The 18,592-nt window shown below is 41.1% G+C and overlaps 1 protein-coding gene across 17 annotated transcripts in view; it reads left to right on the forward strand.

Moving 5' to 3' along the window:
- Positions 1 to 13,267, forward strand: part of ANP32E (acidic nuclear phosphoprotein 32 family member E) — a 39,802-nt gene extending 26,535 nt beyond the window's left edge. For 5 of the 17 annotated variants that reach the window (XM_054670472.2, XM_054670451.2, XM_054670476.2 and 2 more), the window contains 6 exons: positions 1,042 to 1,164; positions 2,503 to 2,668; positions 4,953 to 5,140; positions 8,501 to 8,555; positions 10,575 to 10,648; positions 10,925 to 13,267. In XM_054670472.2, coding sequence (XP_054526447.1) covers positions 1,042 to 1,164; positions 2,503 to 2,668; positions 4,953 to 5,140; positions 8,501 to 8,555; positions 10,575 to 10,648; positions 10,925 to 11,005 — 687 coding nt within the window. In that variant the 3' untranslated portion in view covers positions 11,006 to 13,267. Of the gene's footprint in view, positions 1 to 1,041; positions 1,165 to 2,502; positions 2,669 to 4,952; positions 5,141 to 8,500; positions 8,556 to 10,574; positions 10,649 to 10,924 lie in introns of those variants that run through there. The other 12 variants (XM_001167810.6, XM_063814202.1, XM_063814196.1 and 9 more) reach the window with 9 other exon arrangements.
- The last annotated feature ends 5,325 nt before the right edge of the window (positions 13,268 to 18,592 follow it).

An 18,592-nucleotide genomic window follows, 5' to 3' on the forward strand; every position in this document is an offset into this window, starting at 1 on the left:
TTTTTAAGTTTCTAGAGATAAGAAAAAGTTATATAGGATTTTGAGAATCAGCTCTAATACTGCTTTTATAAATTTATTTATTTATTTTTGAGACAGGGTCTTAAAAATACTGCTTTTATAAATTTATTTATTTATTTATTTTTGAGACAGGGTCTTGCCAGGCTGGAGTGCCGTGGCAAGATCTTGGCTCATTGCAACCTCTGCCTCCCGAGCTCAAGCATCCTCCCACCTCAGCCTCCCGAGTAGCTGAGACTACAGGCATGCGCCACCACACCTGGCTAATTTTTGTATTTTTTGCAGAGATAGGGTTTCACCATGTTGTCCAGACTGGTTTCAAATTCCTGGGCTCCGGTCATCCTCCTGCCTCGGCCTCCCACAGTGCTGGGATTAAAGGAGTGAGCCTCTGTGCCCGGCCTAGAAATTTAAATCTAATAGTGGAATTGCCTTATAATATGAATTTGGATTTAATATATACCAAATATTTTTCTCTACATCATGAAATCCAAATGTAGTACAACTAGAATCCAAGCTGGGTTAAGAGCCCATTATGTAGGTGTTCTAATACATTATTTGGCAGATGTAGAAAGGAATTTGGAAATTAATGATCTGTCGTGATAGTTTCTTGAAGCCAGAGAGAATGACAGTTTTTTTTTTCTTCAAATTGATATACTTTAAAAATCTTTGATATGCCAGGCGCAGTGGTTCATGCCTGTAATCCCAGCACTTTGGGAGGCCGAGGCGGGTGGATCACCTGAGGTCAGGAGTTCGAGACCAGCCTGGCTAACATGGTGAAACCCCATCTGTACCAAAAATACAAAAGTTAGCTGGGTGTGGTGGTGGGCACCTGTAATCCCAGCTACTTGGGAGGCTGAGGCAGGAGAATTTGCTTGAACCCAGGAGGCGGAGGTTGCAGTGAGTGGAGATCGCACCACTGCACTCCAGCCTGGGCGACAGAGTGAGACTACATTTCAAAAAAAAAAAAAAAAAGTTTGATATGATACCTTTACCATTCTTTGTTTTTTTCCTTTGTTGAATGTATAGTTGGAGCTTAGTGATAATATAATTTCTGGAGGCTTGGAAGTCCTAGCAGAGAAATGTCCAAATCTTACCTACCTCAATCTGAGTGGAAACAAAATAAAAGATCTCAGTACAGTAGAAGCTCTGGTAAGTGGAACGGTTTTGTCTCTGGACTTGCTTTTTTTGGTTAAATTTTCTGAGATTTGTTTGTGTCTATTAATTTCTATTTAACTCTTAAAACTTAAGAATTTTTTGTATGTTGTGATCTAGGCAGTTACTGCTTTTGTTTCTTTTAGACTAAAATATTCAGATGAATTTTTAAATCAATGAGAAATTTATTTTATCATCAACTTCAGGAGTTGACTATCTGGTTTTAACATTTCCAGTATTTTTTTTTTAACCTTCTTTCATTCTTTTTCTTTCCTTCTTGATTATTTTTTGAGTATTTTATTATTTGTCCCCTTCTTTCCTGGTTTGAGGGAAGGAAAAGAAAAACTGACATGCTGAAAATTATTGCTCTGATTTTGAAAAAAGATTGGAGGCTGGGCACAGTGGTTTATGTCTGTAATCCCAGCACTTTGAGAGGAAGAGGTGGGAGGATTGCTTGAGTCCAGGAGTTTGAGACCAACCTGGGCAACATAGTGAGACCCTGTCTCTACAAAAATAAAAAATAAAAAATAAAAATTAGCCAGGTGAGCTGGTTGTGCTTGATATAATAACCCTTCATTATAAAACTCGAAAAATACAAAAATCATTCTCAATTTCAAATATATATTTTCTGGATCATAAATTAAAAAGAAATGATGTGGTCGGGCACGGTGGCTTGCGCCTGTAATCCCAGCACTTTGGGAGGCCGAGGTGAGCCGATCATGAGGTCAGGAGATCGAGGCCATCCTGGCCAACATGATAAAACCCCGTCTCTACTAAAAATACAAAAATTAGGCCGGGCGCGGTGGCTCACGCCTGTAATCCTAGCACTTTGGGAGGCCAAGGCAGGCAGATCACCTGAGGTCGGGAGTTCGAGACCAGCCTGACCAATGTGGAGAAACCCTGTCTCTAATAAAAATACAAAATTAGCTGCGTGTGGAGGCGCATGCCTGTAATCCCAGCGACTCGGGAGGCTGAGGCAGGAGAATCGCTTGAACCCGGGAGGCGGAGGTGTGGTGAGCTGAGATCGTGCCATTGCACTCCAGCCTGGGCAACAAGAGCAAAAAGTCCGTCTCAACAAAACAGAACAAAACAAAAACACAAAAATTAGCGGGCATGGTGGTGCGCACCTGTAGTCCCAGCTACTCGGGAGGCTGAGGCAAGAGAATCGCTTGAACCCGGGAGGCGGAGGTTGCAGTGAGCGGAGATCGTGGCGCCGAATTCCAGCTGGCAACAGAGCTAGACTCCGTCTCAAAAAAAAAAAAAAAAAGAAAAAAGAAAAAAGAAATAACATGGTATTTTAAATCTTGAATGTAAGTTTTAACTTTACTTTTCCAGCAAAATCTTAAAAATTTGAAAAGTCTTGACCTGTTTAACTGTGAGATCACAAACCTGGAAGATTATAGAGAAAGTATTTTTGAACTGCTGCAGCAAATCACATACTTAGATGGATTTGATCAGGAGGATAATGAAGCGCCGGACTCTGAAGAGGAGGATGATGAGGGTAATCGTTCTTAATACTCATAAGTGTGTCATAATTATAGCCTCTGCTGTAGCTGTGCAAATTAGATTGGGCCTGGAAATTTAGGTGTGAAAAAAAAATCCACGACAAGATATTAGTAAGACAAGAAAAAATTAAAAACCCATAGCTCTAGCCAGTATTTCTTCTTTCAGATTTCCCATAGTTTCAGGGAATTTAATGACTATTATAACATGAAGCTCTGTGAAATTTTATATCTGTAGAAAGTTGTACACCCAGTAAAAGTGGCAACCTCTTAAATAGTATTTTTTTTTTTAAAAAAACAACCACTTATAATAGCCAGAAAGTAGAAACAACCCAAGTGTCTATCAATTGATGAACGGAATTTTTTTTTTTTTTTTTTTTTATGTTGAGAGGGAGTTTTGCTCTTATTGCCCAGGCTAGAGTGCAGTGGCACAATCTCGGCTCACTGCAACCTCTGCCTTCTGGTTTCAAGCAATTCTCCTGCCTCAGCCTCCCAAGTTGCTGGGATTACAGGTGCCCGCCACCACTCCCAGCTAATTTTTTTGTACTTTTAGTAGAGACGAGGTTTCACCATGTTGGTCAGGCTGGTCTCGAACTGCTGACCTCGTGATCCACCTGCCTCAGCCTCCTAAAGTGCTGGGATTACCAGCGTGAGCCACCACGCCCCGGCCCGATGAACAGATTTTAAAAATGTGGTTTATCTATACAGTGCAATATTATATCACCATAAATATGAATGAAGTAGTGATACATGCCACATGAATGAACCTTGAAAATGTTCTTCTACGTGAAAGAAGAGAGACACAAAAGACCATGTGTTGTTTGACTTCATTTATATGGAAAGTTCATGGGAAGCCGAGGCAGAATTGCTTGAACCTGGGAGGCGAAGGTTGCAGTGAGCTGAGATCGTGTCACTGCACTGTAGCCTGGGCGACAGAGTTAGACTCTGTCTCAAAAACAAAACAAAAAAACAAACAAAAAACCACATATATATATATATATATATGGTTCAGAATAGGCAGAAACTTCAGGATAGGCAAATCCATTGAGACAGAAAGTAGATTATTGGTTGCTTGATGCTGGGGGAGACGAAAATGGGAGAGTGACTGCCTATGGGTATGGGATTTCTTTTTGAGGGATGAAAAATAATCTAGAAGTATATTGTGAGCATACAGTTTTAGGTAAGTGGATGACTAACAGATCAGATGACAGAATAGCTGTTAGTAATGGGATACTGCTCATTACTATTGAGTGAAAACTTCTTCATCGTAAAAAGAAATTTGATGGATAAATACTGTTATAAAATGATGAAATGATAGATAAGCAGGTTTATTTTTTATTTTATATTAAGGGGGTACGTGTGCAAGTTTATTCCATGGGTGTATTGCATGATGCTGAGGTTTGGTCTTCTACTGATCCTCTCACCCAAATAGTGAACATAGTGCCTAATAGGTAGTTCTTCAGCCACCCTCCTTCCCCTCTTTTGAAGTTTCCAGTGTCTGTTCCCATCTTTATGTCCCTGTGTCCCCAGTGTTTAACTCCTGCTTGTAAGAGTGAGCATGCAGTATTTGGTTTTTTGTTTCTGCATTAATCCACTTAGGATGATGGCCCCCAGCTGCATCTATGTTGCTGCAAAGGACATGATTTCATTCTTTCTTTATGGCTGTGTAGTATTCCATCATGTGTATGTTCTACATTTTCTTTATCCAGTCCACCATTGATGGGCACCTAGGTTGGTTCCATGTCTTTGATATTGTGAATAGTGCTGTGGTGAACATACAAGTGCATGTGTCCTTTTGGTAGAATGATTTACTTTCCTTTGGGTATATACCCAGTAATGGGATTGCTGGGTCGAATGGTAGTTGTATTTTAGTTCTTTGAGAAATTTCCAAACTGCTTTTCATAGTGGCTGAACTAATTTACATTCCCACCAACAGTGTATAAGCATTCCCTTGTCTCTGCAGCCTCTCCAACATCTCACAAGCAAAGTTTTGAAGTGTTCACAAAGTAAAACAAACTTTAGTGCATGCAATATTTTCATGAGAATCTAGATATATATTGGATACCAGTATTTAGAAGCCATACTTCTCACATTTGGTTTGTAGGAATAACTAGGAATGTTGTGAAACAGAAATCTTAAAAAAAAAAAAAAAGTATCGCTGTGAGTTACTTTCCACCTATTGGCTTACAAGTTTGAAGTGATTGGGCAAGGGTAAAAAGCATCAACATCCTAGGAAGAAACATTTACCCAGTCATTTACTCATCTTTAAATGATTTTTTAAAGATGGAGATGAAGATGATGAAGAGGAAGAGGAAAATGAAGCTGGTCCACCGGAAGGATATGAGGAAGAGGAGGAGGAAGAGGAAGAGGAGGATGAGGATGAGGATGAAGATGAAGATGAAGCAGGTTCAGAGTTGGGAGAGGGAGAAGAGGAAGTGGGCCTCTCATACTTAATGAAAGAAGAAATTCAGGTGAATACACACTTCTTACCTGCACTGAAAATTAATTTCTAGGCATAGGAGTAAGTACTATATAAAGTGTGTTTTGTAGCAATCTGAGAGTTGTTTCTAAGTTGTGGGTGTGCGTATGTCTATCCACCTGTCTTTTTTTTCATTGTCCTCCACCCCAAACTATATCCAGATAATCATAAACACCTATTGATTTTACCTCCCAGATAACTTTCAAATCTATTATAGCCTCAATGGCATGGTATGGTGGAAACATTTTACAAATGTCTGTGAACCTCAATTTCTGCATTTATAAAACAGATTAGGCCGGGCATGGTGGCTCACACCTGTAATCCCAGTACTTTTGGAGGCTGAGGCAAGTGGATCATGAGGTCAGGAGTTCGAGACCAGCCTGACCAACATGAGTGGGGAAACCCCGTATCTACTAAAAATACAAAAATTAGCTGGGCATGATGGCACACACCTGTAGTCCCAGCTAATCGTGAGACTGAGACCGAGAATCACTTGAACTCAGGAGGCGGAGATTGCAGTGAGCTGAGATCGTGCCTCTGCACTCCAGCCTGGGCAACAGAGCAAGACTCTGTCTCAAAAAAAAAAAAAAAACAGGTTATATCAACCTCATAGGATTAAGGATTTAACAAGGTAATCTATGTAAAGAATATAGTCCCTGGCACATTATAGGCACTCAAGAAAACTTAAGTTTCTTTCTCCTAATTATCTCTTGCTTATACTTTTGTAGTAGCTTTCTAAATAGTCTGTCTGAATACAGCATCACCACTTAGGAGTATTCTCCACAGTGCTGCCTGTTTAGTCTAATGCAAATGTGATTATACATCAGCCTTCTTGAAACCCTTTAATGTTTCCCTCTTGCCCCCAAGACATACAAGGCCTTTCATTTCTGGCCTTTGCTTCCTTCTGCTTTTTTTTTTTTTTTTTGACACAGTCTCACCCTGTCGCCCAGGCTGGAGTGCAGTGGTGCGATCTTGACTCACTGCAACCTCTGCATCCCAGGCTCAAGCAATCCTCTCACCTCAGCCTCCCAAGTAGCTGGGACTACAGGCACACTCCACCATGCCTGGTTAATTTTTGTGTTTTTTTGTAGAGACAGGGTTTCACCATGTTGGCCAGGCTGGTCTTGAACTCCTGACCTCAAATTATCTGCCCACCTTGGCATCCCACAGTGCTGGGATTACAGGTGTGAGCCACTGTGCCCGGCCCCTGCTTTCTTCTCCAGCTTCATCTCCCTTGATTCCAAATTAAATAATCACACCAAACTATTTTACCTTTATGGCTGTGTATGAATATGTTGTTCACTCTATCTGAAATGAGCCTCTGATGAACTTTTTGTTTTTTGCTGAGTGAAGCTTGTGAAGTGCACTGATTTTATTTACAACTCCATGGAATTTTACATATGCATGTACTTGTGCAACCACCACCCAAATCATGCTTTGTGAATTCTTATCTTTACAAACCCAACTCTTCAGTTGCCTCATCATTGAAGCTTTCTATATTTTTTCTTAGGCAGTCACTCCTCCATCTGTTACCTCTGAATCGTGATCAGAATTCTATTGCCTACAGACACTTGTAAAATCATTTGGCCACTTCCTGCTAAGTGGTGAGCTCCTTAAGGGGAGTGCCACTCACCTTTGTATCTCAGCATCTAGTACACTGACTGGTACATGGTAGGCTCATGGGAAATGTCAGTTGACTAGAACAAGTTATCTATAGCCCCTGGGAGTTTAGGTTAGTTATTTTCTCCTAATGTTAAATTGAAGTTTATTTTTAAAACTCATAATTTAAAGTATTTTTTATTATTAAAAATAACATCTCTTATTTAGACTGGAAGTTGCTAATATTTGTTTCAATGAGTTTTGCATTGGTTAGATACATAATATAAACGATCAATGACACATATTTTCTGATGAAACTAGTATGGAAAAAATAGGATTTATATTCATTTGGGGTCTTGGCGAGTTAGGAGCTATATATAATGAAGAACAGAACTTTAAGTGTTCTTTTTTTTTTCTTTTTTGAGACGGAGTTTCGTTCTTGTCACCCAGGCTGGAGTGGGTGGTGCGATCTCGGTTCACTGCTACCTCTGCCTCCTGAGTTCAAGCGATTCTCCTGCCTCACTCTCCTGAGTAGCTGGGATTACAGGTGCCCACCACCACACCTGGCTAATTTTTTGTATTTTTAGTAGAGACAGGGTTTCACTGTTGTTGGCCAGGCTGGTCTTGAACTCCTGACCTCAGGTGATCCACGCACCTCAGCCTCCCAAAGTGCTGGGATTACAGGTGAGCCGCTGCACCTGGCCCCACCTTTTCTTTTTTTAATGAACAAATTCTGCAACAAAAGCCACATTCAGTCTTCCCCTTTTTTTCTTGTCTCTCCTTCTTCAATTTAGTCTGCAGTATTTCCTGATTTTCATTGTGTTCCTTTTTATGCTTTTTGCTATCTCATCTATTCCTTTTGCTCCTTATAGCTTACTGGTATTCTGGTATGGAGATGCTTTATTTCAACTGATTGTATAAGAATGATTTCTGATACAGGAATTAGGCAGCTGGCCGGGTGCAGTGGCTCACGCCTGTAATCTCACCATTTTGGGAGGCTGAGGCAGGCGGATCACTTGAGGTCGGGAGTTTGAGACCAGCCTGACCAACATGGAGAAACCCTGTCTCTACTAAAAATACAAAATTAGCTGGGCGTGGTGGCGCATGCCTGTAATCCCAGCTAATCGGGAGGCCGAGGCAGGAGAATCGCTTGAACCCGGGAGGCGGAGTTTGCGGTGAGCCGAGATCACGCCATTGCACTTCAGCCTGGGCAACAAGAGCGAAACTCTGTCTCAAAAAAAAAATAAAAAATAAAAAAAAAGGAAAGAGAAAAAAAAAGACTACAGATTTAGTTAGGTTTTTTTTTTTTTTTGAGATGAAGCCTTGCTCTTTTCTGCCAGGCTGGAGTGCAATGGCGCGATCTCAGCTCACTGCAACCTCTGCCTCCGAGGTTCTTGCGATTCTCCTGGGTCAGCCTCCCGAGTAGCTGGGATTACAGGCGCCTGCCACCATGCCCGGCTAGTTTTTGTATTTTTAGTAGAGATAGGGTTTCACCATGTTGGCCATGCTGGTCTGGAACTCCTGACCTCAGGTCATCTGCCCGCCTTGGCCTCCCAAAGTACTGGGATTACAGGCGTGAGCCACCGCGCCCGGCCCTTTAGTTAGGTTTTAAAAAGGACCTTTATAAGAATGGCAGAGGTTGTCAAAACACAGAATAACCATAGTTTCTTTGCTCTTGTTGGAATATATTACAAGAAAGAGTGAAAAATCCATATGATTTTTTAATCTTCAAACTGAATATTTGAATTTCAAGGATGAAGAAGATGATGATGACTATGTTGAAGAAGGGGAAGAAGAGGAAGAAGAGGGTGAGTTACATTAGCCATAAACAAACTCTAAAATTAAAGACATAGTCATTTTTTATACTTTATTTATTTGTATTTCATACACTTTAAAGAATGAGCCTATAATGCCAATTTTTACTGATCCCTTTGATTTTGCTTTATCATAGAGTGCCTTCAAAGTTATAAAAGTTTTTTTTTAAGAGTAGTTGTCTTAGGGCACTCATTAATTCATAACTCATAAACAGCTTATAACATTTATTTTAAAAACAAATGAAGAGATGAATGGAACCTTGAGCTCAATTTATTATTTTTATAGAGTCTCATTTTGGACAGAGTGAAGCCTTATCTTATAAGAGAGGAGCAGTTGAACTCCAGATAATTAATGCTCTTTTTAGATTTGTTTTCCAGGCCTTTAAAAATTTATATATATATATATTTTTGTTTGTTTGTTTGAAACAGGGTCTTACTTTGTTACCCAGGCGAGTACAGTGATGCAATCACAGCTCACTGCAGTCTCAATCTCCTTGGTCTCAGGTGATCCCCCCATCTCAGCCTCCCAAGTAGCTGGGACCACAGGCACACACCATCATGCCCAGCTAATTTCTGTATGTTTTTTTTTTTAGAGATGGGGTTTCGCCATATTGCCCAGGCTTTGTTGAACTCTGGGTTCAAACGATCTGCCCACCCCACCCTCCCAAAGTGCTGGGATTGTAGATGTGAGCCACCATGGCCAACCAATATTTTTATTTTATTTTATTTTATTTATTTATTTATTTTTTTGAGACGGAGTCTCGCTCTGTCGCCCAGGCTGGAGTACAGTGGCCCGATCTCAGTTCACTGCAAGCTCTGCCTCCCGGGTTCACGCCATTCTCCTGCCTCAGCCTCCTGAGTAGCTGGGACTATAGGCGCCGCCACCACGCCTGGCTAATTTTTTGTATTTTTAGTAGAGACGGGGTTTCACCGTGTTAGCAAGGTTGGTCTCGATCTCCTGACCTCGTGATCCGCCTGCCTCAGCCTCCCAAAGTGCTGGGATTACAGGCGTGAGCCACCGCACCCGGCCTATTTTATTTTATTTTATTGTTTTGAGACAGGGTCTCTGTCAGCAGTGAGTGCAGTGGGGCAATCATAGGTCACTGCAGCCTCGACCTCCCAGGCTTAAGCAATCCTCCCACCTCAGCCTCTTCCAAAGTAGCTGAGACTACAGGTGCCCACCACCACCTTGCTAATTTTTGTATTTTTTGTGTAGACGGGGTCTCACTGTTGCCCGGGCTGGGCTTGAACTCCTGGGCCCAACTGATCCTCTTGCCTTGGCCTCCCAAAGTGCTAGGATTATAAATGTGAGCCACTGCACCCAGCCTCAAAATAATTTTTAAAATTTACTAACAATTGCATTGATGTCAAGCCCTTGGTTTCTTAATCTGTACTTCATGATATGGCCACAAGGGTGCATAGCAAACTGTAATTATGGATTTCTAAGCCTGTTAAGTCTGTTTTCAACCTACTCAAATTTAAAGAAATTCAGAGAGGAAACTTGAAGTATAATTTCCTTCCTTCCTTCCTTCCTTCCTTCCTTCCTTCCTTCCTTCCTTCCTTCCTTCCTTCCTGCCTTCCTTCCTTCCTTCCCTCCCTCCCTTCCTCCCACTCTCCTTCCTTTCCTTCCTCCCTCCCTTCCTTCCTCTCTTCCTCTCTTCCTCTCTTAGCCTGCCCTCCCTCCCTCTTTTGAGACAGTCTTGCTCTGTCGCCCAGACTGGAGTGCAGTGGTGCAATCTCGGCTCACTGCAGCCTCTGCCTCCTGGGTTTAAACAATTCTCCTGCCCCAGCCTCCCAGGTGGCTGGGACTACAGGCGTCTGCCACCACACCCAGCTGATTTTTATATTTTTAGTAGAGATGGGGGGTTTACCCTATTGGCCAGGCTGGTCTCCAACTCCTGACCTCAAGTGATCCGCCTGGCTCGGCCTCCCAAGGTATTGGAATTACTGGCGTGAGCCACCTTACCTGGCCAATTTTCTTCTGCCATTAACTTTTTTTTTTTTTTTTTGGAGACAAAGTTTTGCTCGGTTGCCCAGGCTGGAGTGCAGTGGCGCGATCTTGGCTCACTGGAACCTCTGCCTTCCAGGTTCGTGGAATTCTTCCTTAGCCTCTGGAGTAGCTGGGATTACAGGCACCCGCCACCACGCCTGGCTAATTTTTTGTATTTTTAGTAGAGATGGGGTTTCACCTTGTTGGCCAGGCCTCAAGTGATCCATCCACCTCAGCCTCCCAAAGTGCTGGGATTACAGGTGTGAGCCACCGTGCTAGGCCTTGCCATTAACTTTTCACTAAGATTCAAAAATGTAACCAATCCTCATTTGTTAAAATTAAGCACTTTGCATTTTTCTTTCCACTCTTTAAGAAGAAGGAGGTCTTCGAGGGGAGAAGAGGAAACGAGATGCTGAAGACGATGGAGAGGAAGAAGATGACTAGATCATTCTAAGACCAGATTCTCTAATGTTTCTGGGTGTGCAATAGAGTGATCACATCTTTGTTTCTTCATGTACGATAGCTATCCCTACAGAAGATAATGTGTAACTTTTTATAGGAAAAGTGTGGTTTTACTATTTTTGCCTTATCATTCCAAATAAGAACTAGTCTGTTAATGATCATATTGTATGTAGAGAAAAATTTTCATTGACTCCCATTGTGGAATTCCCTAGCAATTTATTTAGACTTAATTTTTTAAATTCAAGCTTACTGTATTAGTCATTTTTAGCCCATAATTAAAACATGATCACTTTTACACAGGTGTAGTATGGCGCATTTCATTCCTTATTTATAAATTAACTGAAATTACAGTTTGCTATAATATAAAATGACAATAGTCTCTTGAGTGGTAAGTTGGTTATTTTTTTAGAGGTGATCCAGGAATCTTTAGTTTGAAGGCAGTTACCTTTTTTTTTTTTTTTTTTTTTTGACTATGAGTGTTTGGTTGCTTTTTTGTCACAAGTAACTTGGAAAATAGAAGCAGAATAGTAAAGGTTCTATTCAGCAACATAGTTCATGGATTTTGTGGAGGTTCTATTCAGTAATATGGTTCATGGATTTAGTGGTGACTGATAAGATTTTATTTTTGAAGGAAAAATTGCTTATACTAAGTCCAGAGACATGCAGGTAAGCCCTTTTGTCAGGCTGCAAATCATGACATGCTGATGGTTGTTTATTTTGTTTTTAGGTGTGCATTCTTTTTCTTCTTAGCAATTCCTTTATGATCACCTTCCCTTCTTGTTTCACTCCCTCCTGCTCTCTCAAAAGGAAGTTGGGAAACTTGTGAAACCCAGGAAAACCTTTAGTCTTATACCTCAACTACCTTTCAGTCCTGTCTGGGTTTTAAATAAGTGAAGTAGAAGAAATTGAGTATTTTCTGACATAAGAATATATTATCAATACAGTTTTATGCAGTAAGCTCTGCTTACCATAAATGTTTCTTGGTTGACAACATCTAAGACAATATTAGTGGGATGAAGAAAGAAAAGCAGGGGTGCTTTTGGAAGCAGTGTTAGTGTTCCTCAAAAGTCAGAACAATTGCCTGTTGATATATTAATAAGACATTAAAGTCAAATTTTAATGTTGGCCTCTCAAATGATTTGGATACCACTCTGCAAAGTATTTCTAACCTTTAATTCACAGTTTTAAAGCAGATATAATAATAGCATTTAATTGGAATATACTAGGCAGCTGGAAAAGTATTTGAAACTAAATCGACATTAAAATTAAGATTTGTTTTCAAGTGGATGTCCATTAAAAGTAGAAAAATATTTGGGATAAGTGAGTGTGTGTTTCCTTACATGGCTACTAAATAAAATATAATGAGTATACAAGTATATCTCCTCTTTTGCTATGGAGGCTCCATGTTCAAGGCAATGGCTTTTTAAATCTTGGCTATCTAAAATTTTTTCCCTTTGTTTTGAATATTTGTAAGTTTTTAAAAAGTTAGTGTCAGCAAATTAATTGAAGTTATGCTTCTATACTGGGACATATTTAAATACTGGGTATAGTACTGCTGCTACTGCTTCTACAATGTAAAATGTATGACTTGGTGTTTTAAAGTAAAAATTATGATGTTACTTGTGGAGAAACTAAAAATGTTGTACAACTGACCGAAAGAAAACCCTTGGGATAAGTTTAGTGAGGGGATTGGAATCCCCAAAAAGATAACATTTTTCTTCTGCTTTTAAAAACTGAAATTCCCTGTTCTAGTTCCTAACAATTCTCATTACATACTATGCCAGATTACAAAATACTTATTTTTAAAATGAAATCTATATATTGACTTTCTTATCAATCATCTTACTGTGCAATCAAAATTAGAGTACTTTGGTTTGAAAACAACACTTAGAGCCTCCAGATAACTTTTAAGACTTATTTAGCTTTGTGGGTGGTATTTTCATGCAAATAAGTAAGGGTGGGTTTTATATTTTGTAGAAGTTTTCGGTCCTATTTTAATGCTCTTTGTATGGCAGTATGTATATAGTGTGTTAAGTTCCTCAAGAATCTCCTCAAAAACTTTGAAGTTAATACTTTTGTGCAACTGTGTTTTGAATAAAGCCATGACAGTGTTAAAAACAAACAAAAAAATTTGCAGTACTCCTGATTATTCTTTTATTGTTTTTGACTGTTCCCTGTTTTTTTCTGTGACTGCTGTAACTTAAAGTTTTTGAAACTGAATTGCTTCAAATAAATTGAAGATTTGTTATAATGATTAGTTTCAGTGTATAGCATTCACTTTTTCAACAATACCATTAGCGGCTTTGAAGGTCTTTTTAAAAACTAACAGCTTGAAAGTTAACTGATTTAAATACTTGGATGTGATATAAGGCATTACAATTTATTTATTTATTTTTTGAGATGGAATCTTGCTCTATCACCAGGCTGGAGTGCAATGGCGCCATCTCGACTCACTGCAACCTCTGCCTCCCGGGTTCAAGCGATTCCCCTGCCTTAGCCTCCTGAGTAGCTGGGACTACAGGCATGCACCACCATGCCTGGCTAATTTTTTGTATTTTAGTAGAGACAGGGTTTCACCATGTTGGCCAGGATGGTCTCGATCTCCTGACCTCATGATCTGCCTGCCTCAGCCTCCCAAAGTGCTGGGATTACAGGCATGAGCCACTGCTCCCAGCTGGCATTACAATTTAATAGTTTTAACTCATCATCTTCTTTCTTAACTTTTTTTTTTTTTGAGACAGAATTTCGCTCTCATTGCCCAGGCTGGAGGGCAATGGCGCGATCTCGGCTCACCGCAACCTCCACTTCCTGGGTTCAAGAGATTCTCCTGCCTCAGCCTCCCGAGTAGCTGGGATTACAGGCATGTACCACCACGCCCAGCTAATTTTGTATTTTTAGTAGAGATGAGGTTTCGCCATGTTGGTCAGGCCGGTCTCGAACTCCCTGACCTCAGGTGATCCACCAGCCTCAGTCTTCCAAAGTGTTGGGATTACGGGCGTGAGCCACCACACCCGGCCTTCTTTATTAACTTCTTGTCCAAAAGGCAGAAAAAAAATTTGTATTCTCTTAATTTTCCTTTTGGGGTTGCAAATTGAACCAGTACTTTCTGCAGTTTGATTTGAAGTAATAAGTTTATTACCGATACTTATATTATCTGTGGTTTATTAAAGTGATTATAAGACTATTGTATATCAATAGTTTTTTCTAAAGTGAATCCAAAGTTCTCCAATTATACTGTATGTTTATCTTCTGAATCTTGATAATATAAATGGAAATATACATAATACTTAAATGTTTACTAGAGCAAAATCAAACTTGAAACAATAGTTTTTTTCTGCTCTCTTTTTGGTTTCTCTACGGTAAGTGATTTTTAAAATGTTTCATATGTAGACAACTGGAATTTTATATTCAAGGCACAAGTATAATTAGTAATGTTTTCATGATTGCTTTACAGTTTAATATTGAGAAGGTATTTTAATTATTGAACTCTGCTTCCTGAGAGATGGAAAATATTGAAGTATTTTCAACTAAAGGTATTATTTACTGAAATTAATATAATTTTTTGCAGGTATTATCTTTAAAAAATTCAAAGCCTTTCACCTCTTGGTTACAGAAAGTGGTGGAACCACACAAAGTTTTTGATGAAGTTGTTAGATAATGAAGCAATTCAGTGAGAGATTGTGACTGAAGACACCTTTAAGTATAGTTTTTTCTATATTTTAAAGAGAGGCTTTGGAATGTGACATGCTTTCAGTTGCTGAAGATTTCCCCTCTCTTGTTTCTAGTACTGGATGCAATGATATCCTGCAGCTGTTGCTTAACTATAGAATTCTACTACTGCATGCCTTTTTCATGTACTAATTCAGCCTAAGATTTGAGAACCTGGCATGGGTACTTCCGCCTGAGGTAGTTACTTGTGTTACTAACCCTAACGTGAAGGAGAATGGTTACACCACAAAATGGAAATTACAAAATGAGTTGATCTCCAAGAAAATTGCTTTTTTTTTTTTTGAGACTAGTCTCGCTCTGTCACCCATGCTGGAGTGCAGTGGCACGATCTTGGCTCACTGCAACCTCTGCCTCCAGGGTTTAAGGGATTCTCTTGCCTCAGCCTCCTGAGTAGCTGGGATTACAGGCACGCGCCACCATGCCTCGCCCAGCTTTTTTTTTTTTTTTTTTGTATTTTTAGTAGAGATGGGGTTTCACCGTGTTGCCTAGGCTGGTCTCGAACTCCTTTCCTGAAGAGACCTGCCGGTCTCGGCCTCCTAAAAGTGCTGGGATTATGGGCGTGAGCCACCGCACCCAACCCAAAATACTTTATTTCATACAAATCTAGTCACATTTTTGGGTAGTAAGACCCTGAAGTAGGGTTATCCCATAATACCCTGAGGCCGGGTACGGTGGCTTACGCCTGTAATCCCAGCCCTTTGGGAGCCTGAGGCGGGCAAATCACCTGAGGTTAGGAGTTCCAGACCAGCCTGGCCAACATGGCGAAACCTCATCTCTACCAAAAATACAAAAATTAGCCAGGTGTGGTGGGGCTCACCTGTAATCCCAGCTACTCCGGAGGCTGAGGCAGGAGAATCATTTGAACCCAGTAGGCAGAGGTTGCAGTGAGCCAAGACTGTGCCACTGCACTCCAGCCTGGGCAACAGAGCAAGACTCCATCTTAAATAAATAAATAAATAAATACTCCAAAACTCGGATTAATAATCAGAAGCAGGTATAACCTTTTCTAACTTCACGAATATTTACAAATAATTCAAATTTTTGTTTGGACTTGATCACTTATAATATGGACACATCCATGTTGATGGTTAATACTGACACAAGCCACCAAATAGGCACACAGCTCTGGTGAAAACTACCTGTTCTAGCTTCAAGAAGTAACTTCGACACTGTAAACACTTGCCTACTTTCTCTGACTTCCCTATTATCTTTTTTTTTTTTTTTAGACAGAGTTTGACTCTTGTTGCCCAGGCGGGAGTGCAATGGCATGATCTCGGCTCACTGCAACCTCTGCCTCTCGGGTTCAAGCGATTCTCCTGCCTCAGCCTCCCGAGTGGCTGGGATTACAGGCGCCCGCCACCACACCCAGCTAATTTTTTGTATTTTTAGTAGAGACGGGGTTTCACTATGTTGACCAGGCTGGTCTCGAACTCCTGACCTCAGGTGATCCACCCACCTTGGCCTCCCAAAGTGCTGGGATTACAGGCGTGAGCCACCACGACTGGCCTCCTATTATCTTTAAAAAACCTTTTTTAAAAAATATTTTTTATGGCAGTATATTGATTTTTCTATTAAATAAACTGCACCATCTTGCCGATGATGAAGGCTACGATCTGTTTTCCGCTTTAGTTGTGACTTTTCCTGGCTAGAGTCACTCCCCGGAATTAGCTCAAAGGGGTTACAGGGTTTCTCCACTTGGAGGGATTTTCTCCCAGAGTCCATTTCTCTTGGCACTGAGTAGACACCAACAGTGTAGTCAGTGGCTTTCAAAGCCATTTATATAGAGAGCTGTGACTGAGGAATTCTGGGGGTCCGTAGAAGAATCTGTAAGTGTAATGGAAGGAACTGCAGTTGAAACTACTAAATTACCAATGACAGCAACACCAGAGGAAACCAAGGGAAGCAGCAGTCACTGTCACTGCAAGTCTGCAGCGAAGCTCCTGTGAGTCCAGCGCTTTGAGCTGTGTTGCACTCTGCTCCACCACCGGCCACTTTTCTGAGAATATGCTGAGTTAAAAACAAACCAATTTTTGTAGTGTGGAGGATTTATTATCTGTGGGGAATTAGTTAAATCTTTCTGAAAAGGATTACGGGTGAGAAATTTTTTCAGTAAATTGGATACTTTTACCAACACTTTTTTTTTTTTTTTGGAGACAGAGTCTCACTCTGTCGCCCAGGCTGGAGTGCAGTGGCACGATCTCGGCTCACTGCAACCTCCGCCTCCCGGGTTCAAGCGATTCTCCTGCCTCAGCCTCCTGAGTAGCTGGGATTACAGGCGCGTGCCACCACGCCCAGCTAATTTTTGTATTTTTAGTAGAGACAGGATTTCACCATGTTGGTCAGGCTGGTCTGGAACTCCTGACATAGTGATCCGCCCGCCTCAGCCTCCCAAAGTGATAGGATTACAGGGGTGAGCCACTGCGCCTGGCCTGTCAACACGTATTTTTACCAAGCCATGTATATTGGGGTATGTGACATGAACCACTGCTAAGCTTCCCGGGCTGTAGCAGTCAGTACGTGAAGGATTAGAGCTCTAGAACTTAGCCTCATCCATTTTGCTTTTCCCCCAATTCCCTTTATCTCAGGGAAATGAGGAAAGTACTCCAGTTTTAAGATTAAATTTCTCTAAGCCCTGTTTCCCCGTCACACTCCACTGGGTTGGACCAACCACATATTATCTCAGCATCACTACTTCAGATTTTTGATAGGCTTGAATAGACAGATTGGGAGATTTTAAATGCTTAAACTGACAAAGTGACCTTTGGGGGTACGTGTTGAGGTACGTTATCTGTCATAGTCCTAGGGGACACTTGCGTCTTTAAATTTTTCATCTTTATTTCTCCAATCCTCAACCCCTGATATAGATAAAACTTTCTCTCTCTTTTTGTGGGGAGTGCTATTTTTACAACAGGGCGCCCTCCAGCGATTCTGGAATCTCAAGCAATAGAACAGAATTCGAGCGTCTTGGGGAGACAGCAATGTTATTTTAGTTGATGAAGGAAAAAAATAAAAAGTGCTGATCACTTTAGAGTGTGTCCCTAATGTAATTCCTGGAACACAGGGAAAAACTTCTGCCAAGGCAAATTTTTAGATTCAAGAGCAGAGTCGAAAAGCCAGAAGCAAAAGAGGAGGTCAAGACTCGGAAAGGACCCGGGCAACCCGAATTGCTCTACAGGGCGCTCTACGAAACCGTCTCGGATTGGGCCAGAAATGCCGCAACCCCAGTCACGTGGTCCCGCACCGCCCTTCCCCTCTATAGATAAACTAGGGCTGGCGCGCACCCGCCAAAACGGTCAAAGTCAGAGACCTGCGCATGCGCGGGGGCGCAGGCGGCCTGCTGAAAACGTTCTGGATCCTACTTCCGCTTTGCTTCCTCTGGGCAGGTCCAGGTTACTTGGACTGAAACTCGTGGGTCAGATTCTTAGGACCTTCCTTTTCTTTACTGTCTTCCATTTTGCAATCCTTACTTAACGATTAACAAAGCTTTTGTTTTCTTAATTTTTTTTTTTTAATACACATGGAGTCTTGTCCTGTTGCCCAGGTTGGTCTCGAATTCTTGGGCTCAAGCGATCCCCCTGCCTCGGCCTCCCAAAATGCTGGGGTTCGAGGCGTGAGCCACCGTGCCTGGCCTTATTTTCTTTCTAATTTTATTTCAAACATTGCATTATTCTAAACCCCACGTTGACGAATGTCATCCACCTGCTCAGCAGCTATAAATGGTGGAGTTAGGTATGTTTTCAAGCTCTCTAAGGTGGAAATGAGGGCTGATCATGAGTGTGGTTTATCAAGTGCTGCATTTGCAGCTGAGGCCACTTTCGCTTCTGTCACTTGTTTGTGCACAGTCTGGTTC

Source organism: Pan troglodytes, chromosome 1 (assembly GCF_028858775.2).
Source record: "Pan troglodytes isolate AG18354 chromosome 1, NHGRI_mPanTro3-v2.0_pri, whole genome shotgun sequence".
NCBI classification, from domain to species: Eukaryota; Metazoa; Chordata; class Mammalia; order Primates; family Hominidae; genus Pan; species Pan troglodytes.